The sequence below is a fragment of the Salmo salar genome, chromosome 28, assembly GCF_965601325.2.
Source record: "Salmo salar chromosome 28, fSalSal1, whole genome shotgun sequence".
Classification (NCBI taxonomy): Eukaryota; Metazoa; Chordata; class Actinopteri; order Salmoniformes; family Salmonidae; genus Salmo; species Salmo salar.
This window is the reverse complement of record NC_138318.1, coordinates 7,053,499-7,081,463: the sequence shown is the minus strand read 5'-3', so window position 1 is coordinate 7,081,463 and position 27,965 is coordinate 7,053,499. Positions and strand designations below refer to the sequence as shown.

At 42.4% G+C, this 27,965-nt stretch overlaps 2 protein-coding genes across 4 annotated transcripts in view; one reads left to right on the top strand and one right to left on the bottom strand.

Moving 5' to 3' along the window:
• Positions 1–333: 333 nt before the first annotated feature.
• Positions 334–16,302, top strand: LOC106589346 (mitogen-activated protein kinase 8). Of its 3 annotated transcripts, none has more exons than XM_014179190.3 (12): positions 334–603; positions 6,125–6,305; positions 6,720–6,849; positions 7,167–7,225; positions 7,797–7,935; positions 8,039–8,204; positions 9,634–9,705; positions 10,623–10,805; positions 11,240–11,364; positions 11,948–12,011; positions 12,616–12,693; positions 13,024–16,302. In XM_014179190.3, exons 2-12 carry the CDS (start codon positions 6,184–6,186, stop codon positions 13,170–13,172), a joined length of 1,287 nt encoding a protein of 428 aa, XP_014034665.1. In that variant the 5' UTR covers positions 334–603; positions 6,125–6,183; the 3' UTR covers positions 13,173–16,302. The 3 variants fall into 3 exon arrangements, with proteins under 3 accessions (XP_014034665.1, XP_014034667.1, XP_014034666.1); XM_014179192.3 differs by having other exon boundaries at positions 13,019–16,302; XM_014179191.3 differs by lacking the exon at positions 9,634–9,705 and adding an exon at positions 8,777–8,848.
• A 138-nt stretch (positions 16,303–16,440) lies between these two features.
• LOC106589345 (rho GTPase-activating protein 22-like) overlaps positions 16,441–27,965 on the bottom strand; it is a 35,166-nt gene continuing 23,641 nt past the window's right edge. Inside the window, exons 4-10 of the mRNA XM_014179189.3 lie at positions 23,516–23,647; positions 20,152–20,359; positions 19,751–19,883; positions 19,497–19,570; positions 19,259–19,380; positions 17,997–18,969; positions 16,441–17,884 (exon numbers count right to left, since the gene is read on the bottom strand). Of these exons, the coding sequence (XP_014034664.1) occupies positions 17,662–17,884; positions 17,997–18,969; positions 19,259–19,380; positions 19,497–19,570; positions 19,751–19,883; positions 20,152–20,359; positions 23,516–23,647 (1,865 nt within the window). The 3' untranslated portion in view covers positions 16,441–17,661. The remainder of the gene's footprint in view (positions 17,885–17,996; positions 18,970–19,258; positions 19,381–19,496; positions 19,571–19,750; positions 19,884–20,151; positions 20,360–23,515; positions 23,648–27,965) is intronic.

Genomic DNA, 27,965 nt, shown 5'->3' with positions numbered 1-27,965 from the left:
CACTCTGTCTCTCTCTCTCTCCCCTCTCTCACTCTCTCAATTCAAGGGCTTTATTGACTTGGGAAACATCCCTCAATCTCTATCTCTCACTCTCTCACTCTCTCTCTCTCTCTCTCTCTCTCTCTCTCTCTCTCTCTCTCTCTCTCTCTCTCTCTCTCTCTCTCCTCTCAGTGCGTGTGATTATTATGGCGAGATGAGGAGTAGAATGCCTAAATGCCTCTAATTTGTCATGCATAATGTTGCATGCACTACAGTCAGATAATACCCGCGGGAGGTAGGCTATACAACACTGCAGGGCGTTGCGCTCTTGAATGTCACCCAGTTCTCATCCGCAACCGGAAAACATCGCAAGGTTTCGACGACATCGGTATGAAATAGCAGAAACTGTTTGTGTCACGGAAGCGCAAAGATTAGGTTACGTAGTACACATGTATTTTGCAGATCCAGGCCTGCCAGTGGAAGGAAACGCAGTGGACTCAGAGGTTGTCTTACTAACGAGAAAACGTTATAAGATATTCAAACATTCTGCTGCATATTTAAACGGAAGACCAGAAAAAAACGGAAGACCGTTTTGGAATTACTAACGCGTTCTTTTGGAGTGAGGTGAGTTCCATATGAAACCTTTATAAGATATGTTATTGTTAGCAGTGGGGGAGGGTATTGTCACTGATGGGTCGCAAGGAACACAGAAATTACAATAAATAGCTGCGACCAGCTTGCTGGAACATATTGTCGAGTTTCGGCCTATAGGCCTATTGCAATTTTAAAGACTTGCACCGCCTTAAAAAATCTGGCTATTGGATACTTCTCAATGCGCGATGAATTGAAATGCACACGAGACGCTATAAAATACGCTACATTGTAACAAGACTGTAACTACCTGCTGTGTTACATTGTAACAACTACCTATCCTCGCGGCAGATACTGACAACATAAATGACTTGGTCACGTTTGACATGCTACATTTCTCAAATATGAAACACATGCCCACCATTCGGCAAAGAAATGGGCAATTGACAATTTGCCTACCACCAATTGAGTAGCATAAACTTGTGTTCGCAGGCTTACCTATTCTGCTAGTGCGTCAAGTCGATGTCTATTTAACAAGTGAGAGGTATAGCAGCAGCTTGTGTTAAAATGTAACACATTTGATGGATGGTGTCGTCAGCATATCTGGATCGAATACATTTCATCCACTATACCTAAAACATTGCCGAATAATTCATCGACGGTGTTATGTTCAGGCAGCTGTCACATCGACATACCCGTCTATCGATAATAAGAACGCTATTAATAATATAATTATAATGATGGTAAATATGGTTATATCATATCTTCCTTTTGACTGTCTATCCATTCGATTAACAACACTTGGGTAAAGATTTACTGTCGCATTTTGATTTGAAAGATGTTGGACACCTTCGTTGGCCATTCCAGCCTAAGGTGTGTCATAGAAGAATGACCTCCATAACACATGCAGCAAGGGGTTATTTGACAAATTGCTTCTAATTCTGATGTTGCTCGTTCTTGCAGTCAGTGGTGATGGGCTTCAGTGTCTTCATTAGCTGGAAGAGTAGGCTGGTGAAAACCACAGATAATGTGAGAAGTCATATTCATTTAGGTTAGATGTAGACGCCAGCTGGGCATTATGGCATGACCGAGACACATGGATTGTTATGCACTTCAGTTATTGCTGTGAATGAAATGGCCCCCGTTTTACTGAAATGCCCCAGACCACGAACTTGTGATTTAGAGCGAGACCTTGAAACAGCAACAGACGATGTAGCCTTCACATGTGGGTGGGCGATGTTGTCCGCGACGACGACATGCTTCATGGCTACAATTCTCAGCGTCCCTCTTATCGCATATTCTCTCAGCTTCTCTTTGAGTCTCTGTGATTTGAATTACCACTCATCTATCCGAGTGCCACATCTAAAGACCAAATTTCATTGTTACACCTTCTACTGCTCCATGGCCCCTGCTTTTAATTAAACCTTGTTGCATACAGTATGTGTTAGTGTTTTTATCCTGTCTGTTAGCTTTTCACAAACGAATTATGATGCAAATGCTCACATTTCCATTGATAATATGAATAAAAATAGTGTCATTTATGTTGTTTTAATACAATGACACGCATATCATTCAATTCAGCCCCTCTGTATAGGCATGGTCATTCAGTTGTTTGCACCGCCATTCATTCTGCTCCAGAGTGCACAATTGCATGACGCGATTGCACGGAGTGATTTCACTTCCCTTTTGTGTCCGTAAAGCATTTTGTTCAAGCTCCTCCAAACTTTTTTTTTTAGTCCCTCCATCTCATAGCATGGCTTCAGGCCGTTGACATGCCTTTCATCCGGGATGAAATCCCCCCCCCCCCCCCCCCCCCCCACACACACACACTGAATGCCCCTTCGTGTGAAGAGGAGGGGGAAGGTGGCTGTGTAGGCGTATGGAGGTCAAGTCATGGTCTGTCGCCTGTGCGGCCATCAGCCAGTGGAAATTTCAGTAATGATTTTGTCTTCTAACTCCATATCAAATCCAGCACTCCCTCCCTCTCTTTTTTCTCTCTCTCTCTCTCTCTCTCTCTCTCTCTCTCTCTCTCTCTCTGCCTCACTCATTCCTTCTATTTGCCTGAGCAATGAGTCTTAAATAAACATTTTCTGCAGGCTCAAATGGGCATCAGACAGTGGTGCTAGTTACTCTCGATGTGATAGCTGTCAGATTTCTCTATTGGCTTGTGAGAAACTTTCCTAGCGCTGCCCCATATCTCAGCCAAGCAAGCAACTGAAGTGTTTGTTTTTAAGCTGCTATATATAAATGCTAGCAAAGAACTTCCACAAACCTCAGGAAAGGCCTTTTTAAAGCAGAAGAGAAATGATGTACAGTGCCTTCGAACAGTATTCAGACCCCTTGACTTTTTCCAAATTTTGTTAAGTTACAGCCTTATTCTAAAGTTGATTAAATGTTTTTTTCCCTCATCAATTTACACACATTAACCCATAATGATAAAGCAAAAACTGTTTTTAAAAATATTTTTTGCTAATTTATATTAAAAAAAGTAATATTACATTTAAATAAGTATTCAGACCCTTTACTCAGTACTTTGTTGAAGCACCTTTAGCAGCGATTACAGAATTGATTCTTCTTGGGAATGACACTACAAGCTTGGCACACCTGTATTTGGGGAGTTTCTCCCATTCTACTCTACAGATCCTCTCAAGCTCTGTCAGGTTGGATGGGGAGCGTTGTTGCACAGCTATTTTCAGGTCTCTCCAGAGATGTTCAATCGGGTTCAAGTCCGCTCTGGCTGGGACACTCAAGGACTCAAGGACATTCAGAGACTTTTCCCAAAGTCACTCCAGCGTTGTCTTGGCTGTGTGCTTAGTGTCATTATCCTGATGGATGGTGAACCTTCACCCCAGTCTGAGTACCTGAGCGCTCTGGAGGTAGGTTTTCATCATGTACTTTGCTCCGTTCATCTTTGCCTCGACCCTGACTAGTCTCCCAGTCCCTGCCGCTGAAAAACATCCCCCAGGATGATGCTGCCACCACCAATCTTCACCATAGGGATGGTGCTAGGTTTCCTCCAGACGTGACGCTTGGTATTCAGGCCAAAGACTTCAATCTTGGTTTAAATCAGACCAGAGAATATTGATTCTCATGGTCTGAGAGTCTTTAGGTGCCTTTTGGCAAACTCCAAACGGGCTGTCATGTGTCTTTTACTGAGGAGTGGCTTCCGTCTGGCCACTCTACCATAAAAGCCTGATTGGTGGATTGCTGCAGAGATGGTTGTCCTTCTGTAAGGTTCTCCCATCTTCACAGAGGAACTCTGGAGCTCTGTCAGAGTGACCGTCTGGTTCTTGGTCACCTCCCTGACCAAGGCCCTTCTCCCCCGATTGCTCAGTTTGGCCAGGCGGCCAGCTCTAGGAAGAGTCTTGGTGGTTCCAAACTTCTTCAATTTAAGATTGATGGAGGCCATTGTGTTCTTGGGGACCTTCATTACTGCAAAAATGTTTTGGTACCCTTTCCCAGATCTGTGCCTCGTCATAATCCTGTCTGGGAGCTCTACGGACAATTCCTTCGACCTCATGGCTTAGTTTTTGCTCTGACATGCACTGTCAACTGTGGGACATTTATATAGTCAGGTGTGTGCCTTTCCAAATCATGTCCAATCAATTGAATTTACCATAGGTGGACTCCAATCAAGTTGTAGAAACATCTCAAGGATGATCAATGGAAACGGGTTGCACCTGAGCTCAATTTTGAGTCTCATAGCAAAGGGTCTGAATAATTATGTAAATAAGGTATTTTTTTAAATGTATTTTTTGTACATTTGCAAACATTTCTAAAAACCTGTTTTAGCTTTGTCATTATGGGGTATTGTGTGTAGATTTTTATTTATTTCACCTTTATTTAACCAGGTAGGCCAGTTGAGAACAAGTTCTCATTTACAACTCTGACCTGGCCAAGATAAAGCAAAGCAGTGCGACAAAAACAACAACACAGAGTTACATATAAAGAAACGTACAGTCAATAGCACAAAAGAAAAATAGAAAAATCTTTGTACAGTGGGTGCAAATGTTGAGGAGTAGGGAGGTAGGCAATAAATAGGCCCTAGAGGTGAAAATAATTACAATTTAGCATTAATACTGGAGTGATAGATGTGCAAGTAGAGATACTGGGGTGCAAGAGGGTAAGTAAACATATAAGGATGAGGTGTGGCTGTGTATAAGTACAGTGATCGGTAAGCTGCTCAGACAGCTGATGCTTAAAGTTAGATAGGGAGATATAATTGGCAGCAGAGAACTGGAAGGAAAGGCGGCCAAAGGAGGAGTTGGCTTTGGGGATGACCAGTGAAATATACCTGCTGGAGCGCGTGCTATGGGTGGGTGCTGCTACGGTGACCAGTGAGCTGAGATAAGGCGGGGCTTTACCTAGCAAAGACTTATAGATGACCTGGAGCCAGTGGGTTTGGCGACGGATATGTAGTGAGGGCCAGCCAACGAGAGCATACAGGTCACAGTGGTGGGTAGTATATGGGGCTTTGGTGATAAAACGGATGGCACTGTGATAGACTACATACAGTTTGCTGAGTAGAGTGTTGGGGGCTATTTTGTAAATGACATCGCCGAAGTCAAGGATCGGTAGGATAGTCAGTTTTACGAGGGTATGTTTGGCGCCACGAGTGAAGGAGGCTTTGTTGCGAAATAGGAAGCCGATTCTAGATTACATTTTGGATTGGAGATGCTTAATGTGAGTCTGGAAGGAGAGTTTACAGTCTAACCAGACACCTAGGTATTTGTAGTTATCCACATATTCTAGGTCAGAAGCGTCCAGAGTAGTGATGCTAGTCAGGTGGGAGGGTGCGGGCAGCAATCGGTTGAAGAGCATGCACTTAGTTTTACTAGCATTTCAAAGCAGTTGGAGGCCACGGAAGGATTCTTGTATGGCGTTGAAGCTCGTTTGGAGGTTTGTTAGCACAGTGTCTAAAGAAGGGCCAGATGTATACAAAATGGTATCGTCTGCATAGAGGTGGATCAGAGAATTACCAGCAGCAAGAGCGACATCATTGATATATACAGAGAAAAGAGTCGGCCCGAGAATTGAACCCTGTGGCACCCCCAGAGACTGCCAGAGGTCCGGACAACAGGCTCTCCGATTTGACACGCTGAACTCTATCTGAGAAGTAGTTGGTGAACCAGGCGAGACAGTCATTTGAGAAGCCAAGAAGAATGAGGTGATTGACAGAGTCGAAAGCCTTAACCAGGTCGATGAAGACGGCTGCACAGTATTGTCTTTTATCGATAGCTGATCTGATATTGTTTAGGACCTTGAGCGTCGCTGTGATTGAGTTTTACATTTTTTCAAAATTCATTTTAGAATAAGGATGTAACATAACAAAATGTGGAAAAAGGGGCAAGGTCTAAATACTTTCAGAATGCACTGTAAATTATCCAAATGTCATTGCTTTTTACACTCATTGCAGCCTATGTCAATCAAATTCTCAATGCTGCCTATGTCAATCAATCAAAAAAAACTATGGCTTGGAATGTCCAGGTAATAAGCTGATGAAATGCTAGTACTTTAAAAAAAATCTTCCTGCTGTCTTCTCCCTCTTTCTTAGGTCTTGAGACAGAAGTTCCACTTGGATGCCCAAAATACACACTTTGTCCAGATTTCATCATGAATCGGAATAAGCGTGAAAAGGAGTTTTACAGTTTAGATGTCGGTGATTCCACTTTTACGGTTTTGAAGCGCTACCAGAATTTAAGACCCATAGGCTCCGGAGCACAGGGGATTGTCTGGTGAGTAGACGGACCTGTGAATTAGACAGGAAAAGAGATGCGCTGTAGCCCAGTACTCATTATCAAGTGGCTATGTTAGAACTGCGTGTGTTACGTTGGAAAATAACATTATCTAACATAACCATTTGATAGCTTTTAAAAAAAATGGCATTGGAAGTCAATATGATATGTTATTAGCTGTTGCAGGTTGTTTGTATGCCATTGGTCCAGTATTAGACTTCAATCACTTGAACCCTGTTATTGATATTGACCTAGGATATGGGAAAGTGTGAACAACTCACATGCCTCCTAGTTTAAAAAAAAAAATCATATTTTATTAAAAAAGGATTAAAGACATTGATGTTTGGCCATGCTTGCCTTCTTCAAATTGCATCATGCCGTATGGACAAACCTGTTATATTTTGTGTTTCCCAGCTCAGCATATGACCACAACCTTGAACGCAATGTTGCAATTAAAAAACTCAGCCGACCTTTCCAGAACCAGACCCATGCCAAAAGAGCTTACAGAGAACTGGTGCTCATGAAATGTGTCAACCATAAGAACGTAAGCTATTTTCCCTCTCTCTGAACCTGCGATAGCAAAAAGGGGGAGTGCAAGTGGGAAAGGGAGTTGTAAAAATGTCTCTCGTTTTCACGACAGCGATCATTCCAGAATGCTGCTATCCTCTTGTAGCTTTTACGCGAGCTCTTGGCGTTCACATTTTTTTCAAATGTTCAATTGCCTATTTTCTGTAGCGTTATCCGTTTTATCCTGCTGTTTTAGTGCACCCTTATGCAGTGTGTTGTCACCACCGAATGCGGTGTCCTTCCATACGCTGCTCATAGACCCATGATGCACTGATGCGTTTTGTAACCCCACAGATTATTGGCTTGTTAAATGTATTCACGCCACAGAAGACACTGGAGGAGTTCCAAGATGTGTAAGTAACGTCGCCGTTGCCCTTGGTTTTATATAATATATGCTCAGTGTTCCCTGGTAGGCTGTAGTGCTGAAGTGGCAGGAAGTATATACAACAATTGTTTTGTGCGGTGTATGGTAGTTGGGGTCGGGGTCCATTGTGGGATAACGGATTGGTTAGTATGTTGCGGTGCATGGGACGAAATGTGATTTCATTCTCCGAGCGGAGGGTGGAACTGTGAGAATCTCTGTCTGCCTGATTGGAGCTAAAAATAAAAATGAACAAATCATAGCCTGAGGGTATACGGACAGTTTTGCTATGATGGAGGAGGCAGCCTGTGTGTGTGTGTGTGTGTGTGTGTGTGTGTGTGTGTGTGTGTGTGTGTGTGTGTGTGTGTGTGTGTGTGTGTGTGTGTGTGTGTGTGTGTGTGTGTGTGTGGGGGGGGGGGGGGGGGGGGAGAGCATAATCGGTGTGCATTCTTGCATGTGCTTGGGTGTATCAGCGTGTGTTTGTCTGTGTATGCATTTGTTTGTGAGTGTGTACGTGTCATCTCACCCACCCTTCCTTCCCTCTCCTCTGTATCCATCCCCAGTTATATTGTGATGGAGCTGATGGATGCCAACCTGTGCCAGGTGATCCAGATGGAGCTGGATCACGAGCGGCTGTCCTATCTGCTCTACCAGATGCTGTGTGGCATCAAGCACCTTCACGCCGCGGGCATCATACACAGGGTAGACGCACAAACACGCACGCCTTGCCTAGCCTGACATTTCTAGAGAGTTATCCACCCATCCCATATCTCTAAACCATGTCCTCTCCTGACCCCACCCTCAGGATCTGAAACCCAGCAACATTGTGGTAAAGTCGGACTGCACACTGAAGATCCTGGACTTCGGATTGGCCAGGACAGCGGCCACAGGCCTCCTGATGACCCCGTATGTGGTGACCCGCTACTACCGCGCCCCTGAAGTCATCTTGGGCATGGGTTACCAGGCCAACGGTGAGTGAGTGACCGATCATCAGAGCTGCGCGTGCTGCGGAACGCTGCCTGTCGCATGCTCCGCCCACAATGTCCTAACACCCACCCACCCTCACAGCCACACCACCCTCCCGTGTCAGTGTCACAGTCGGAGGTGACGGTGGCATGCCTGGCTATGCATTGTGGGTTCCTTTCCTCCTGTGTAGAGAGCCTGTACACAGCGGATGTAGCGCTTGTGTTTTCTAAGAGGCCGCCCAGAGACGGTGCAGCCGGACTAGATGTCAGTGGGAATCCAGTCACGTGTGGATCCACTCGTTCACTTTAGTGCGCATGCCTTTAACAATGAACATTTTCTGCAAGAATGTCTTATGTGCAGATGTGATGGGGCTTGATATCTCCGAATCATTGGACTGGGTTTGTTGTGCGATGAAATTCAGTGCTCAAATACGGGGGAAAAGTTTATTTAACTTCAACTTCAACTGCTTGGAAATATGGGCATCCCTGTACTCTTGACCAAAAATGTCCCAAACTTTCCTGCTGACTTGTTGCTTTGCTTATTTTCTTCTCCTTCTTTCTATGCTACACATATCTAGTGGATATATGGGCTGTGGGATGCATTATGGCAGAAATGGTTCGCCACAAAATCCTTTTTCCAGGAAGGGATTGTATCCTTGTGCTGCTTGCAGTAGTTCAGTTCAGCATTTGAAAAAAAAAAAAACGTTGCCGAGTTTCTTTTTGAAGCCTTGCTCATTACAATGGATCGCAGAGATCATGTCAAAGAGCAACTGTCGAAATTCCACCTCTCTTCTGATATACCTGACACCTCCTCACCCACTTCTACCCCCCACACCTTCACTCTATCCCCCCGAGCATCCATCACTGTAGCTTGAAGCACCTCTGACTCACACATCAAGCACCTGAAATAGAATGGTTTGCTCTTTTAATTTGTACCAAGAAATGCAATTGCAAAAGATACCCTCTTATCTCATATTATTGTTTGACGTTCTTCTTCAAAGATAAACAGCCGTTTGGGCCGAAAATATGAAATGGACACTGTCCTAACACAGAATATCTTATGTGCTGTGTATGGTGGACTGGTAGTGCTTTTATCAATTATCTAAAATTGGCTTTTGTCTATTAAATTGATGGTATTCATTTACCCCACTGAGAGTCTTGAGGGTGGCATGTAGGCAGTTCTCTGGCCCTCTTCCACTTTGGTTAATAATATGCCAGAGAGTGAACCAGAAAACCCACGCCGTTTCATGATGCACTGCTTAGTCGGACACTGACAGCGGTTTGACGTGAGAGTTTGCATGCGCTCATTTTCTTTGTTTGCATTCACACACGTCACCTTGTCTGCATCGTTATTCGTTCCTTGTTTTGTTTATTTTTCATTTATTTTATTGCTTTGAGTTCTGCATGCTAATTTTATTGTCATTTCATTTTTCAGTTGATGTCTGGTCTATTGGCTGCATCATGGCAGAAATGGTCCGAGGTAGTGTGTTGTTCCCAGGCACAGATCGTATCCTTACCTGGACCCTCATCGTCCCTCCATTGTGTGTGTGTGTGTGTTTGTATGTATGTGTGTGCAAATTTGTTTGTTATGTGTGTGTGAAAATGTGTGTGTGTTGTGGTGCTGAGACCGTCCTACTGCATACAAATTAATTTCCATTGGGTATTTGTGAATGGGTTTGTACCATAGAGATAGATCGAGGACTCTAGTGCTCAAAAGCCCGTTTTAGTATCGGCAGCGCCATTGAGGACTTCCACCATTTTGAAGTAGTCAACTGTGTGGGACTTCCTATGGGTTAAGGAAGGATCACATAATTCCGTCCAGGTCACCAGGGATCAGCCAATTAATTACACTTGTGAGGAAACATTCTATAACTTCAGATGGAAGTAAATCACCAACCTTGGCTTATTCAAATACCTCACTCTAGGTGGCAGTATGCACCCTTTCAGTTTGTTTGCCAACTCATACAACTAGTAGAAGAAGAAAATTCACTACTTCAAAATTGAGATGGCCTCAATGGCGCTGCCCGTACTCTCACAGACTCCATAATGGGACTGATACCATGATGCGATGTCTATGGTTTGTACCTGTCGGAGGCTGTTTCAACTGAAGGGAAAACTGTTCTGATCACTTCACCTCATTATACAGTCTCACAACGAGACTTTCGGTTCTGTTTTCAGTGTTTTGTGTGCCTGTCTCATGGGAGAAGAGACGATCAAACAGCTTTCCCTTGATTACTCAATCACAGTTGCTCAACAAAGGCAACAGTGAAAGAAAATAGCCTTCATGTGTTCAGTGTCCATAATTCTCCACGACAACCGATTTCTTTATACTAACTACAAACCCAAAACTTTGTCAATCGTCCCCCTTGTGAAAAGCCCCTGAAAAGCCCTGTGCAGCGTTTTTCTTACATGTTGGAACGTCAGATATTGATCAGTGGAACAAGGTGATCGAGCAGTTGGGGACTCCCAGTCAGGAGTTCCTGATGAAGCTCAACCAGTCGGTAAGGACCTATGTGGAGAACAGACCCCGCTACGCCGGGTTCACCTTTGAGAAGCTCTTCCCTGACGTCCTCTTCCCAGCCGACTCGGAGCACAACAAACTGAAAGGTAAGCGGGGAGAGCACACCCCCCTGTGGGACACCCAAAGCATGAAAACTGCAGTATTGTGTGTCATTGTGAGGTGCCTGTTGTGAGATGCAAAATGTCTCCTACATGTTTGTATGACTAAAATATTCTAAATCTATAGACATTTATTTGCTGAATATAAGTACATTACGTGCCTAACACGTTCTCTGATATATGCTAACTAATAGAGTCCAACTTACTTATGTGATCAATTGTTAATTCCACAGAAAGTAGTCAAGTTAGATGATGATTAATGCAGTCTTTTATGTAGTGGTTTGAAGCCTTACTCTGCTTTGATTCTGATCATGTTTGACTAAGGGACTCTATTTTGGCACACTACACTAATTTATCAGCATAGTGAATGTCAGCCGAGTCGACTTTGCCCATGCCATTAATTTCTCTTAATTGCCTCGCAGCAAGTCAAGCCAGAGACCTATTATCAAAGATGCTGGTAATAGATGCATCCAAACGGATCTCTGTGAGCGAGGCTCTCCAGCACCCCTACATCAACGTGTGGTATGATCCAACTGAAGTGGAGGCGGTAAGCACTTACTTGCTCATTATGTGGGCGTGTAGGGGTGGTTCTTGTGTTGTCTACTCTTATGTTAGATAATAACATGACTCTTCAGGTCTACTCTGTGTGTGTCTTAATGTGTGTGCACGCTTCTAAAAAACACATTTAGTTGTGGTTCACAGTAAGAGGGACCATGAAAGCCCTGTGAGTTTGCCTGCCTGCCAAAGGCTTAGGCCACATCAGATGATAAACGTCTCTGACGGTTTATCAGGCCATCGCTGAAAGCAGGTGCTCTGGATTTGACTTCCATTGACAGGCCGGTTGTCATCACAGAGATTGCACTTGGATGTGTCAACCTGTTTTTCCCTCAAGTCACGAAATCTCCACCTCGGCTAACGTGCAGTGTGTGGGTGAAGAATGAGATGTTGCACTCCCCTCAGTCACTCACCAGTCCTCAAAACGGACAAAAATCGGCCTTGAGACCTGTAGATTTGGCAGCAGTGCAGCAGCGCCTTGCACACATTTGAATGTGACTCAGCCAAGTGAAGAGAAGGTCATCAGTCCCCGTGTCACCCCACTTACAGTATGCTCTGTCCTGTTCCTGTTGCAGCCCCCACCGTTGATCACTGACAAGCAGCTGGATGAGAGGGAACACACAGTGGAGGAGTGGAAAGGTACAGTAGAGAAAGCGAAGCCATTTTGCTTACCCATGCTTTGATGCATACACTGAGCACTTGCATACACTGAGCACTTTTAAATGTTTGCACTATGTTACATTACAATCGCACATTACTCTACGAAGAATCTACATCTCACGATATACTTGTGGGACATTTAATATTAATATTTGAGTGTTATGCAGGTTTTCCCCTTTGCGTGTGTGTCTGTTTGTCCTAACAAATCCCTGTATCCTTTGCCTGCCTCTGTCTAATCTAAACCTGGTCTGATGATTTTTGACAGAGACCCGTTTAACAGAGCCCTGTTTATTGACTCTATTCTCAAGTGTCGACTCCGTGTCACGTCATGCTTGCTGTGTTGCGGTCTGTCATGCTCTTCTTAGGTTTATGTCTCTTGTCTAAGGTTGCAAAATTCCCCAACTTTCCCAAAATTCCTAGATTTTCCAAAATCCCGGTTGTAGGATTCCCAGATTTCTTCCTTATTCCCTCCTGATTCCAGAAATCTTCCAATCCGGAATTCTGGAAAACCTGAGTTTTGGTGAAGTTATCGGAAGTTGCAACTGTACTTGCTCTCTTTACCAAATGTTGTGTTCCATCACAGATTTGATATACATGGAGGTCCAGGACTGGGAGGAGAGAACGAAGAATGGAGTGATCCGGGGACAGCCAGCATCTTTAGGTTAGTTTAGAGCGTTGTCTCTATGGGGAATGAGCACTCCCGTTCTGATTATAGCTTATAACTATGGCCCAGTGTTTTTCCTGGTCAGGTCCCGTGGTCAGGAAAAACTCCTCGTCCTAGAGCACTGTGGGAGGAACAAATTGAGACGGGCACTGTCTCTCTGCCCATAATCGGCTTCTGCTCCAGATCCGACTTGAAGGACCATGTTCATTTCTTTAAGAAACGTTCCTCTTTTTCTCTCTGCTAAAATGCCATAGCCTAACCAGAAATCATTTGTGGTTCAAGTCTGACTTGATGCCCCTTCTATGTTTCTCCATACATGTAGCACAGGTGCAGCAGTGAGCAGCAGCTCCCAGCAGTACCCTTCTGTATCGTCCACGTCCGTCAACGATGTGTCCACCAACCCCACCCTGGCTTCCGACACGGACAGCAGCCTGGAGACAGCCTCTAACACGGACCCACTGGGCTGCTGCAGATGACTATCACCCTGCCCTGGGCCCTGTCCCACCGGTCCCTCCGCTTGTCTTCAATGGTGTAGAGTTTAGGCCAGTTTCACCTTTTTTGTAATTATTTTTTTATCCTTTATAATTTCCCCCCGAAAACTACTGCTACAGAGTTATTTGAGTTATTTTCTTTTTGAGTCCAGGCTGTAATTTATTGTGGCATATCAATATTTTTTTAACCTGAGAATGATTTCACTACGCTGTGGTTTCGACCGCTGGTGAGAATTTGAGAACATCTGTAAAAGCTTTATCAAAGCTTTTTTTTTGTTTTTAGTTTCATCAACTTTTATTTCAAGATACTGCTATTTCAACTGGCCATATTGATGTTGAATGAGTTTGTACAGATTTTATGGTAAATATATTTTTTCCAATTTGAGTTTGCAGTAAGCCATTTCAACTATCATTTCATTGATGTGTAATTTTAGTACTCCCCTTCAGAATAGTTTCTCTCTTTCATATGGGATTTTGTGTTTTAATGCATATATCCATTGGATTGAATTTCGAGAAACTTTAGAACTGTTTTTCTCTTGTGAGTCTACTTCCTTGTAAAAAATCCAAGTTGATGAAACGGCTTTCTTTTTTTTCTCTTTGTTCTTTGTTAGTTTAGTCTTAAAATATCTCAAAATGCTGTTTGATTCCTGAACCATTTTTCATTTTGGTAAGAGAAGAAATGTTGTGTATTGTTTTCAGTAAAAAGTTTGCCTGAATTTTCTTTTCATATTTTATGGGTATTCCAGTATATGATCAAAAGGATGCAGATAGGTCCAGAAAGGAAACAACTCAGAAGATGTTGATAATTTTAAGATGGTTTAATGTTTTAATTTTAATTTTGTCAGAGAGCTGAAGGCACTTCTTCCTCTGCTCTGGTCAGTTATTCTCCAGTGGTTCTTTTCTCCACGTGGCTTTTGCTTTGACAGTGGGGTTATGTTAAACAATAGGACAGAGAAATATGGCAGTGGCACTACTGTACAGGTGTATGCTGAGAAGCTTTGTGAGAAATGGGATGTGACTAGTTAGAACACGTGACTTGTGAGGAGTCCTATGAAGACTGCGCTTCGGTTCAGTCCGAACATGGACATAGAGAGGGCTTGTGTATGTGGTGATGTTGATTTGTCTTTGGAGGGATGGAGATTTTGCAGGCTGCAAAAGCAGAAACAAACTATATACAAAAAAATCGGATCTAATTTTATTAATGTAATATAAATATACCTTAATGATTTTGTTTTTATGGTTGCCAACGTGCTGTATATTGAAAATGTCTAATTTGGAAAATGATGAGTGTAATAAGCTGAATCTCAGAGAAGGTATTGGCTAGGCCCTTTGCAGAAGGTGTATGCATGTGTGCACTAAATCTATTTCACACTAAGCTTAGTACAGTACTTCACAAAATAATTACTGAACCACCACGAAATCCAAGTTAATCAATGATTCTGGACCGTATGCAATAATAGTGTCCCTCCAGTGTATTCTTATTTTTTATTATTTTGCTTTTAAAAGGGAAAAGTGCCTGTAGTTTGTCAATCGTTCATTCCTGAGTATCTAGGAAGAGGAGTAGTCGTCATGGTGTGTATACTGTAGGTTATTTAATGGTTTCTGATAAGGACTATAGTAGTTTCCACAAATAAGTCAATCACATTTTGAGGCCGTTATCAAAAAAATGCATTGTATATTTTTCTACGGCATCGGTATGACCCTGAAGTTGGAGACTACGTTCTGTCAAGCGGATGATGTATGCTTTAGAATATTTGAGCGCATAATATACGTTTGAAATTGTTTCAGAAAGGGGCTGTTTTAGGTAGGTCTTTCATCAAAGTAAAATACTTTTAAATTGTTTTATTTTTTATTTTTTTTAAATATAACAATCACTGGTAGGCGTGTGTGGTTTGCGGCTTTACTTTGCATAATGAGAATGTGCTTGATGATTTTAGGAGGGAAGATTTCTCTGGCCTAATTTCCTCGGTTTTATATTAAACCAAATGTATTTGCGCTGAATGGTAACTATGGCTGTGGCAGTGTAGATGTTATGTGGTGGTGTTGAATAATTCCTGTCCTAAATAGAGTCATTTCAGAATGTAAAATGTAACCTAATGGATTATTTGGCAACTTGACGTGTTGTGGAAGGGGAAGCAGAATAACAGCCAATGAGATCTATCCACTATTATAGAAGCTGTGTTATAACACAAGAACACAATTAATCAAGACAAGATATTTTTTTTATTTTGTTATTTTTAAGTGGTCTTAATTTTGTTAGCCCGGCATTATTGGGGATACATTTGGAATTTGTAGACTTTCTTTTGATTTTTGTATCACATCTCTTGAAGAAAAAAAAAGTATCATCATGATTTTAAGTAAGCTTTGATGAACTACCTCACTAAATTTCAATAAGTTCTTGGATACTTAGTTGCCCACATGATTAGCTATTGAAGACATGTGAATACAGATTCCGTTATTTATTTATTTGAAAGTGTACTGTCAATGTTAGGAAACTTCTAGTTTTGTACATTATGAATACTTCACTTAGAAGTAAAGATAATTGTTTATGTACATTTCCTTTAAAAAAAAAAATCTTTTTTTTTTTTTTTTTACAGTTCATGTGCAATACCTTCCGCAAAATGTGCTAGGAGTAAACTAAGTGATGGGTCTAGCCCATATTAGTTTGTATGTTTCTGAAGGTAGAGAAATGTTTGGTACTGTCAATCCATGTTTTCCTTTTTTTATGAATTAGGATGATTCTGTATGACTTTAACCTAGTCATGATGTTACGTAATCGGTCCTATACCAGCCCAATCTGTGGCCGGAGGGAGCAGAGAGAAGGGAGTACACCATGCGTGGCCAATAGATTTTGATCGGTAGGGCCAAATAAAGATAAATAAAAGTTAAAAAAGATAAGTAATGCCTAAAAACAAAGTCATATATATGGTGCTGGTTTGTTATGTTTGCTAGTGAAGCCAGCCATGCAAGTAGTTAAGAATTCTTGGCTCTGTGCATCTTGGACGACAGCCAATGAACAGTGCACTACTCGAATAAATGCATTGGGATCTGATGATACCCCCCCCCAAAAAAAAAAATTAAAATATGTACTGCAAATAAAAGAAACACAATTTGAGTCATGCATTTGTAGGTTGTTTTTGTACATGATCTTGAGATTTTGCATAATTTGGTGGTATAATGAGTACACACCAAGTGCTAAGTGTAAGATGAACTGAACACAAGCATGCTGACCCATATAGCATCACTCACAAAATGACACCGGTCATCTTTATTTACTCATATTGCCATAACGCCATTCATTACAAGTGTGTAGATTCATAATAAATAAGCACCTTCAAATCTTAATCAAAGACTATAAATATTTAACCTAAGTTTACGTTTGAGGAGAAAATAAACATTTCAACTGCTGTCAATTGACAGGGGCGACCACAATAGACACTTGTCTAAATCAGTCCAAGTCTTTCAAAACACCACCTTGTAAACGTAAGCATAGGAACAGCATATGAAAGGGGTCATCAGATAACATTAGTCATATGATTCTGTATAAAATGCAAAAAGAACACAAAAAAATATACAGTCACATTGCCTTGAAACTAATACACATTGTCACAATATTAAACACGATTATAGGGGTCTTCAGGAACCAGATCATGTTCCGTGTTCAGGCCTCCAGACATGTCTATGCAGTAGCAGTAGCAGTAATCATTTGCTGAAAATGGGGATTCTAGCAACAGTTTCACCACATGCAACACTCACATAAGAATGATCTGGGGGGAATGTATATAATTGTTATGCGTTCAAATCTATCTTCACACTCAATTTACAGGGCTGGCTTGATCAACAACACGTTACATTCACTGAAGTATACAGTACATTCTGTTTGAACATTTTCATTCAATGAACTATTGGCACCTTACTGCAAGTGACTCTGGGGATAGTAGTGATAAATTAAGGTTAAGCAATACATGAACCATTTGGACAAGCACACGACATTTTCTTTTTTAAATTCTAAAAGTCCCTGAAGGCACAGCCAGGATACCTTTGAATTGTTTCTTTGAGGGCAGTGGTCAGCTTCATGTGCCCCAAACCTTCATGGCGGCTTCAACACTGGACCTTAAGCAGAGTATTTGGTATTGTTGTATTTGCACATTGTGTACTGTAGTAGGCAGCATATGATTAACAAAGCAGTGATTATTGTACAGTCATAATGATAGTAGTTGACCCCTTTGTTTTACATTAAAGGTATACTGACAGAGTTGACCAGAGTAAACCAAGGACCGAGGCTTTGTCACCAGATAGATACTCATGGTAGTCATAGGCACACTTAGAGGCCTGAGGAAAGATAGAGATGCAGCTGCCTGCGTTGGACAACATACAGTATTATTAATTGAGTCTATGTAGTTCTTAGTCTCCCTTGCCAGACTCATGGCACTCGGCTGTGGGAAGAGACTATAGAAGTCTATGACCAGGGCTATTAAATGTTGCTAGTCCTTGCTCCCAGAGTCAGGTCGCCCAGAGTGGAGAAGAAGTCCTCCATTTCCCTCTCCAGGAGCCGGTTCCTGTTCTCTGCATCGTGACGGCCTCGGTCTGAGTTGCGGAGCTTGATCTCCAGCATGCGCTGCTTCTTCCTCTCCTGCTCCATCTCCTGCTCCAGATGCTCCATCTGAGCGCACAGAGCAGCACTCGACTCCTCCAGCCTGCAGGGGGTACATACGTAGGTTGATTTACACAACTGTAGAGCCGGCACTCCTCAATACCTGCAAGTAACCTGAGTAAGATTGTTGACTGATTTGCAGCCTGCAGACTTACTTTTTGATGATGGTCTCATAGGCCACCTTCTGTTTCCTCAGCTCGTCCTTCAGACCCTCCACCAGGCTGGTAAGTACTTTGGAGCCTCCGTCAAGGTCTTCCGGCGTCAAGATGGACGGCACCAACATATTGGCTATGGTGTTCCCATTGTCACTGCAGCCTGCGCTGCTAACACACAGCTCCATGGCTTCACTGCTGTCATGTTCTTGCTCTGAGACCCTATCTCCAACTCTGTCCTCCTCCCGGCCTCCCATCTGGCCCTGGCGCTGGGGTGAGGCTAGCTCCTGCCACTGGCACTCCCCTAGACCCTTCCCGTTACCACAGTTAGGCCCTGAGGGCTCGCTGCCTGAGTCAGGTGCGGCGATTTCACAGGAGGATGTGGACCAAGGCGTGCTGGCTACGCTAGGGACACTGCCCATGCTGGAGGAAGAGGTGACGTTGTCATAGGTGGACAGTCTCTGGGAAGAGCTGGTGGAGTCCCTGACACGCTCCCCCGAGGCGGTGCGCCTGTGGCTCCTCAGAGAGGACAGCCCGTTCATCAGCCAGTTTCCACTATAGGACGCGCTGACGTCAGCCGCGCAAATGGACGGCTTGGCCTGAGGAGGGGGCCGCGGCGTGGAGGAGCCCTTGAAGGAGTACTTCCAGGAGGGAACATTCTTGGTCTGCTTGCTGGGGCTGACCACCGTCTCCCCCTTCCCTGAAGGAGCGAGTCTGAGTGGAGGGGTGGTGGCAGCGCAGAGTTTAGCATCCAGAGAAGAGGCGCTGCTGCAGGTGAGGTCCTCGTTGGGGTTGGTGGGACAGCTCTGGAGGTCCTCCTCAGAAATCCAGCCACCGATGCTGTGCTGCTGGAGCTTTTGGCCTTGGAGGGTTACCTCTGGCTGGGGAACAGGGACCTCCAGCTCCCCCCTCCCCGAATACAGACGTTTATGCTCACTGATCAGTACGGTCATGAGGCTCTGGACTAGGGAGGTCCCTTTACAGGAAACAATAAAAAGGTATAAGGATCCATACTGTACAATGCTGTTCTACTTTGGATTCGTATATGTTTTGTGAACTGGACATAGAGTGGATGAGTCATGAATAGATAGCATGCAATAGTAAAGTGTTTCGGTACTCTACTTTCCATAAGCTAATGTACCGTATCTTCTCTGCATCATACTTCCCAGCCATTTGAATGAAAAAATATCAGGAAAGTCTCAGATGATTAATACAGTGCCTATTAATATCAGTATGATATAAAATGAATGAGAGTTTGTTCATACCTTCCATAATTACCACTGGGTCCTCCATTTTGGGCCGGAGGATATTTGGTCCAAATACAGTGGCCAGGTTCTGTACACTCATCTTGTTTTTGATTGCGTGAGACTGGACCTCATCAAGAAACCTTTAAAGAAGGCACGGCACGGTGGGACAGAATAAGAAAGATATGAAAATGTGACTGTGATAAAATGAGATAATTGTGATCTTCTAAAGACGGGAGTTGGATGTTTGTGGACGTACTTGCATATGTACTTCAGGAGATTGTAGTTGGCTGGAGGAAGATTGCTCACTTGCTTTCCCAGCTCCTGTACACCCTAAGAAGATAAGATGAGAACCTATGACATACAGTATCACAACAGCTTTTGTTTCTTCACACAGACATAATGTACTTAAACACTGGTTTTTATCCAATGACAGAGCAGTTTGTCTCTTTGGCTTCAGTCATAGTGTGAGTACTAACATGACAAGAACTAGTGTAGAGAACTGTTTCTTACCACCTCCGCGTCTTTGGCCAGCAGCTGAGCACAGGCAAGGAAGTCCTCATACTTGGAGAAAGGGACCACAGGCTCAGGCAGCTCACGGAGGTAGAGCTTCAGCAGGGACGCCACTGTGTGGACGTCAGTGTTACTGCAATGGGGCATGAAAGAGTTATCTAAAGTTGCCTACTAACTGTGAATCACAATATCCAAATGCTAAAGGCCTAGTGGCCTACGGTATTGTAGTGGAAGGATTTAAAGGTAGGCTATACATTATGTAGGCGTACTGTGTGAACACTATCACAGCTATCGTCAATAATTGACCACCACTACCTCTACCACCACTTCTACTTCCAGCTGAACAAATCAGCATTTATTTTGTATTCAATAACAGGGAATGTAGATGACCTTTCATCTACCTGTCAAATAGAGGCTTATCCCCACAGTCAAAGGCTTCCTGTAGATCCTTTACCAGGTTAGCCTGCCCTGGCATCCGAAAGAGACCCTCTTCATCCAGACCTCGTTCCCTTATGAAGTCCACACACTGCTCCACCAGAAGAGGTGCCAGGCGATGGCCAAACTTCTTTTCATACTGGACTGTGTCCTCTAAACTCTGGCCAAATATCCCTGCAGGCAAGAAAAACGTATTGCATACTGTATTTCAGTATTAAATAATGGTTGTCATTCATTACCATAATAAAATGCCAAACCAATGGAATGTTCAGGAATACCAATATGCAGCATGTCAACATTCAGTAGTTGGATGAACAAGTAAACACAAAATGCTAATCAAAATATAGCTGTGAGCAGCAATGAATGGGGTTCACAGGATGACAGAAAGGAGATCAGTTGGATAACAAAGCAAGCACTCTATCATGTGGGAACTATGTTCCTTTATGTGCAATAAGTGAAAGTATTACCATGTTTATCTCTCAAAACCACAAAGATGATGCAAGTGAAGTTTAGTCTAGTGTTGTATCTTTGATTTCAGCAGGTAATCCTTCTTAAAGTCATTACTTAATTTATTGAGTTTATAAACCAATTCTGGGGTTAATTTGACTAATGGTTTATGTTAAGATTTGGGAAATGTTTTCAACATTCAACCTTTCAACGTTCAAAATGTTGTATCAAGACTGCCCAAATATGCATAATTTGTTTATTAATAACTTTTCATGTTCAAAACTGTGTACTCTCCTCAAACAATAGCATGGTATTATTTCACTGTAATAGCTACTGTAAATTGGATAGTGCAGTTAGATTAAAAATAATTTAAGCTTTCTGCCAATATCAGACATGTCTATGTCCTGGTAAATTTTCTTTTTACTTACAACCTCATGCTAATCGCATTAGCCTACTTTAGCTCAACAGTCCCGTGGAAGGGACACCAATCTTGAAGAAGTTATGTCCTTAGTGATTTGGACACCGAGGAACTTGAAGCTTCAACCCGATCCACTGCAGCCACACTGCAGCCCCAAGCCGCACTGCAAAATTATTCTGGCTGTGGATACGCAGAACATCAACAAGCCAGAGCATATACCCATTGGACTTGGGGTTCTGCTGGGAGTTTACCTCATATTTGGATTTTTAAATTCTGCTTTGCCACTAAAATCATAATAAACACTGAGAACTAAAATGTAATTTTTTATGCGTATTACTATTATTCATAATAATAATAACAACATGGGGGGGGGGGGGGTAGCTAAAAAATTAACCCCAAAGGTTCTTTGAGGATCCATTAAAAGGGGTTCTTTGAAAAACGTATAGGGGTTCCCCCACAGTTTCAATTTGAAGAACCTCTAAAGGAATCTCCAGGAACCTTTTGTTTTTAGAGTGTAGCCGTAACTTTAAACCCATCCGACACTGGAACTGGAAGGGAGGCACACTATTGTAGTCAGTCAGTGAAGGCTGCTTAGGGAAGGACAGCTCATAATAATGTCTGGAACGGCTGAGCGAATGGAATGGCATCCAACCATGTGTTTGATGTATTTATACCTTTCCACGGATTCCGCTCCAGCCTTTACCACGAGCCCGTCCTCCCCAATCAAGGTGCCACCAACCTCCTGTGTAGTCAGTAGGCTACTTGTGGCTTCATACATTACATTTTGGAAGGAGCATGCAATGATGAAGAGAACTTCTTTAGCCCATATCTAATTAATGTCAAGAAGGCCTACATTGGGAGGATATACAAGAATCTGCTGATAACAGCAAGATTACGTATGGACATTGGACATTGGACCTATGGACATTTTCCGTATTGGCCCATGCCAAGTACCTCAATTCCTCCACGAAGTTGAGTGCAGACTAGAGTTTTTGAAATGAACCTCCAACTCCTTTGATTCGCTATGTGTCGATACTTAATAAAATGGTACACACACGCGTGCAGTCGAGGAGAAGGCGCAACAACGCCTCTTCCCCTAAGGAGGTTGAAAAAGATTTGGCATGGGCCCTCAAATCCTCAAAAGGTTCTTCAGCTGTACCATTGAGAGTATCTTGACTGGCTGCATCACTGCTTGGTATGGCAATAGCACCACCCTCGATTGCATGGCGCTACAGAAAGGGTGTGGACAGCACAGTATACCACTGGGGCTGAGCTCCTTGCCATCCAGGACCTCTATATCAGGCGATATGAAAGGAAGGCACGTAAAATCATTTAAGACTCGCAAGCCATAGACTGTTCTCTCTGCTTCTGCATGACAAGCGGTACCAGTGGATCAAGTCTGACACCAACAGGATCCTGAACAGCTTCTATCCCCAAGCCATAGGACTGCTAAATAGCTAACAAATAGCTAAATAGCTAAATAGCTAACAAAATAGCTAACAAAATAGCTAACTAAATAGCTAACTAAATAGCTAACAAAATGGCTACACAGACTATCTGAGTAGACCGTTGTGTTTTATTTAATGAAAAATGTTGCACTGTCTCTATGCACACTCACAGGACCCTACACACTCACGTACACTGACACTCCAACACACACACAAACACTCACTCCATAATTTGCTCACACACACATAATATGCATGTACATTTATACTGACTCTACACACACCCACTCAATCATCATATACGCTGCTGCTACGTTGCTTATCATATATTCTGATACCTAGTCACCTTACCCCTTTACATACCCCTCTATCACTCCAGTATCTCTGCACATTCTAAATATGGTACTGAAACCAACCCTGTATATAGTACGCTTACTTAATTTCTTGTGCTCTTCTTATTTCCTTATTTTTATTTATTGTGTGTTTTTGTTCTACCTTATGCTATTTGTAGTATTACATTGTTATTGATTACTGCATTGTTGGGTTTAGAGCTTGCCAGGAAGACATTTCACTGTACTTGTGCATGGGACATTAAAACTTGAAACTTCTGCATACACGTCAAGTACAGTAGCCTACAGTAGACTAGCCTTTCAGTGCAATGTTCGAAACTGAACAGAGTGTAATGACACACTAGTCAGGAAATAAAGACTTAAAGCTTTGAAAGGACCCGTTAGTCTGTTCTGAACATACTGTACACCATGCAATGATTTTCTGTCTGTCAAACCTGCTGACCCCTTACAGCACATGTAAAAAACGTTTGAGTGACATAAAGAGAATAATGTGAGCCTTGACCGGAATATGCTTTCACTGAGCATTAGATCAGTTTTGTAAATAATTGCATCTAGAAATATAAGTCTGGGCGAAGCGGTTTTCCTTCTAGCCTGGTAAAACCAGACTGAACACTGCGAAACAACAGTGAAACATAGCAAAATCACTTTGAATGCCAGCCTAGTTCACCTCCTCCAAAGGGTGCCCAGATGACCCGTCGTATGGCCTTGACCCAGTCATCCATGTCACTCTGGGAGTTGGCCAAGAGCAGAAAGGCCTCATGACTGATAGCAGCGCGGTCCTTTTCTCCTCCTGTACCACCTGAGAGAGAGAACGAGTAAGAGAGAGAGAGAACGAGTAAGAGAGAGAGAGAGAGAGAGAGAGAGAGAGAGAGAGAGAGAGAGAGAGAGAGAGAGAGAGAGAGAGATGAGTCGAATGCATCTTTGAAAGTTAATAGGTTGGCAGACTAATCTGGGGGAAAAGTGGACTGAGGTTAATGGAAGGTTGATGAGTCCAGCTACTTCATTATCCTTTCATGTTTTCTTTCCATACCACAGCTCCACATCGGGAGATGATCGCCTTTAAGAGCCCCATCCCTGTACAAGGCTACAATATAAGATATTGTGCATGGACAAGAACCTCCAATCAGGTAGGCCCGACTCCTCAAAGCTCAAGCTGTCTAAATAAAAAATCTAATTGGATTTTCAGCCAAGAAGTTAGCCATCAACTACCCTCATATCAGACTTCCTGGTGAATAAAGTTGTAATGGGCACTATTACCACTAGGTGGTGTAGTTGTTTTGTTTAGAATACAGTTACAGCTACATCAACGACAGTACACCATCAAGATAGGCTAAAACTGTAGAAACACGCCATTGAGTGTAACTGTCGCCCCGAAGCCAAACTGCACATGTGCAGGCCGTCAAATCAAAGGCACTACTTCGATATAAAGTTGTTTTTGACAAAAAATGAAAACGTGTCAATTTGTCACTACCCCGAGGTTGGAGTAATAACATGTTTAAACTACTTAAGACATTGGCTCAAATCTAGGTTGTGCCTTTAGATTTCGAGAAAATGAACAACTAAGGAAGAATGTCACTTCTCTCATTGACTTCTCAAACTTTGGTCTGCTTCGCAAGTATTCCCAGAAAGCCTAGCGATATTGCACCTCCGGGTTTAGAAACTCTGTGGATACATAACAGACTGACCGAACAACCAAATGTAGACTACATGTCTCAATTGATTGACCCTATAGGATCTGGCAACAAAATGAATGTCTACCATTAATCAGATATAGTAGTACACATGTAGAGAACAGGTTACATTTAAGTGATTCATCAGATATCATTCTTTAGATGTGATTTGACTGGGGTCCAGTAATCCATGTAATGATATCTCTCGCCATGTTAGGACATGCCATTTAGCTTTGGGAAGGTAAACCAAATATAAACAGTGGTGCCATCAAGCTAAGTGCCTTTGTCACCCAGCTCAGCAAACTCATTTTTTTGTCATTTAGCTGATGCTCTTATCCAGAGCTTATGCACTCTTATCCAGTGAGTGCATACATTTTCATAATTTTTTTGTACTGGTCCCCTGTGGGAATCAAACCCACAACCCTGGTGTTGCAAACACCATGCTCTACCAACTGAGCCACACGGGATTACCACTTAGCAGCCCAGTCACATTGACTGCTTTGGGCTCTGTGTACTCATGTGACCCTTAGATACAGGTTTGCAGTCTATAGTCCAGGCTGAAATGCTTTAGTCATCATGACTTTTTATCATTATTACCATACGCAGTCATCGTATTCAGTCAGTACTTCATATACCTAATATTATGTTAATGGAGTAGATATAATTCCTGTCTATGCATTCCTAGCATATTACTACTGTATATTCTCAGAATCAGTTGAAACCTCCCTATGCGAGTACAAAATAATGCTGAGAATTCTATTGCCTTCATAAAATATTAAATGATGATGATATCATTTGACTGGTGGAATATTGGCTCTGTCAAGATGTACTGTATTTCCAACTTGTCTTCCGCTTCAAAACATCTTAAATGAGCCCAAATTAGACCTAAAGCCTCCTTTTCAATTACAGAATAGTTTTTCTGATACTTCTTAAATTTCCGGGAAAAGAAACTTACAGGACACTCAGTACCAGACACGCAGAAAGCAATAGCGCTTAGCTGCTGCCATCTGATATGAACTTCAAAACAAACAAAAAAAGATTAAAGGGACTCCCATTGTAGGAGAGAATCATATCATTCACAAAAAAATATACCTTCTACTATCTTGTACCAAACATCTACAGTGAGAGAAAAAAGTATTTGATCCCCTGCTGATTTTGTACATTTGCCCATTGACAAAGAAATGATCAGTCTATAATTTTAATGGTAGGTTTATTTGAACAGTGAGAGACAGAATAACAACAAAAAAATCTAGAAAAACGCATGTCAAAAATGTTATAAATTGATTAGCATTTTAATGAGGGAAATAAGTATTTGACCCCTCTGCAAAACATGACTTAGTTAGTGCTTGGTGGCAAAACCCTTGTTGGCAATCACAGAGGTCAGATGTTTCTTGTAGTTGGCCACCAGGTTTGGACACATCTCAGGAGGGATTTTGTCCCACTCCTCTTTGCAGATCTTCTCCAAGTCATTAAGGTTTCGAGGCTGACATTTGGCAACTCGAACCTTCAGCTCCCTCCTCAGATTTTCTATGGGATTAAGGTCTGGAGACTGGCTAGGCCACTCCAGGACCTTAATGTGCTTCTTCTTGAGCCACTCCTTTGTTGCCTTGGCCGTGTGTTTTGGGTCATTGTCATTCTGGAATACCCATCCACGACCCATTTTCAATGCCCTGGATGAGGGAAGGTTCTCACCCAAGATTTGACGGTACATGGCCCCGTCCATCGTCCCTTTGATGCGGTGAAGTTGTCCTGTCCCCTTAGCAGAAAAACACCCCCAAAGCATAATGTTTCCACCTCCATGTTTGACGGTGGGGATGGTGTTCTTGGGGTCATAGGCAGCATTCCTCCTCCTCCAAACACGGCGAGTTGAGTTGATGCCAAAGAGCTCCATTTTGGTCTCATCTGACCACAACACTTTCACCCAGTTGTCCTCTGAATCATTCAGATGTTCATTGGCAAACTTCAGACAGGCATGTACATGTAGTTTCTTGAGCAGGGGGGACCTTGCGGGCGCTGCAGGATTTCAGTCCTTCACGGCGTAGTGTGTTACCAATTGTTTTCTTGGTGACTATGGTCCCAGCTGCCTTGAGATCATTGACAAGATCCTCCCGTGTAGTTCTGGGCTGATTCCTCACCATTCTCATGATCATTGCAACACCACGAGGTGAGATCTTGCATGGAGCCCCAGGCCGAGGGAGATTGACAGTTGTTTTGTGTTTCTTCCATTTGCGAATAATCGCACCAACTGTTGTCACCTTCTCACCAAGCTGCTTGGTGATGGTTTTGTTGCCCATTCCAGCCTTGTGTAGGTCTACAATCTTGTCCCTGACATGCTTGGAGAGCTCTTTGGTCTTGGCCATGGTGGAGAGTTTGGAAATCTTATTGATTGATTGCTTCTGTGGACAGGTTTTCTTTTATACAGGTAACAAGCTGAGATTAGTACAAAAAGTACAACAAAAAAAAAATGCATGAAACGAAATGTATGTATTCACTACTGTAAGTCGCTCTGGATAAGAGCGTCTGCTAAATAACTAAAATGTAAATGTAAATGTAATTAGGAGCACTCCCTTTAAGAGTGTGCTCCTAATCTCAGCTCGTTACCTGTATAAAAGACACCTGGGAGCCAGAAATCTTTCTGATTGAGAGGGGGTCAAATACTTATTTCCCTCATTAAAATGCAAATCAATTTCAAAAATTTTTGACATGTTTTTTTCTGATTTTTTTGTTGTTATTCTGTCTCTCACTGTTCAAATAAACATAGCATTAAAATTATAGACTGATCATTTCTTTGTCAGCAGGGGATCAAATACTTTTTTCCCTCACTGTATATTGGATACTTTCGGTTCCAAACATAGCACTATCCATTAATTTGAAAGATGAAAGTGTTAATATTGTTACAGCTTCAAAAGCACTTCTTCAAAAAGCTGTTCCTTTATGTGGTCTGATAGGAAAGATAAAGCTCTTCAGTCCTAGTTCCTGTCATCAATAACAGTGTAAACCAGATGGATCCCTTCCCGCCAGGTCACCCATATAAGTGATCTATCCAGCCACCGGAAAAGAGAGAAATGAAGCGAGTGATAAAGATGCCCTGCTGACGCAGACATAAAGGAGCCTGAACACAGTTAATGCTTCCTCTTCCAGCCCACCACCAGCAGACTGTAAGAAAATAGAGTTAAGAAAATATTTACAAAATAACAAAAGTTAAAAAATATATATATATATATATATATATATATATATATATATATATATATATATATATATATATATATATATATATATATATATATATATATATATATATTACACACGGGGTACTGGTCTTGAGTCAATATGATTTGGAAGCAATTAAGATAATCCAGAGCTCTGGGATTTAATGCAAGTCTCACTCCTACTGAGCACATTAAAGGGCTGATATTTTGATTAGGACTCTTCATGTTCCACAGA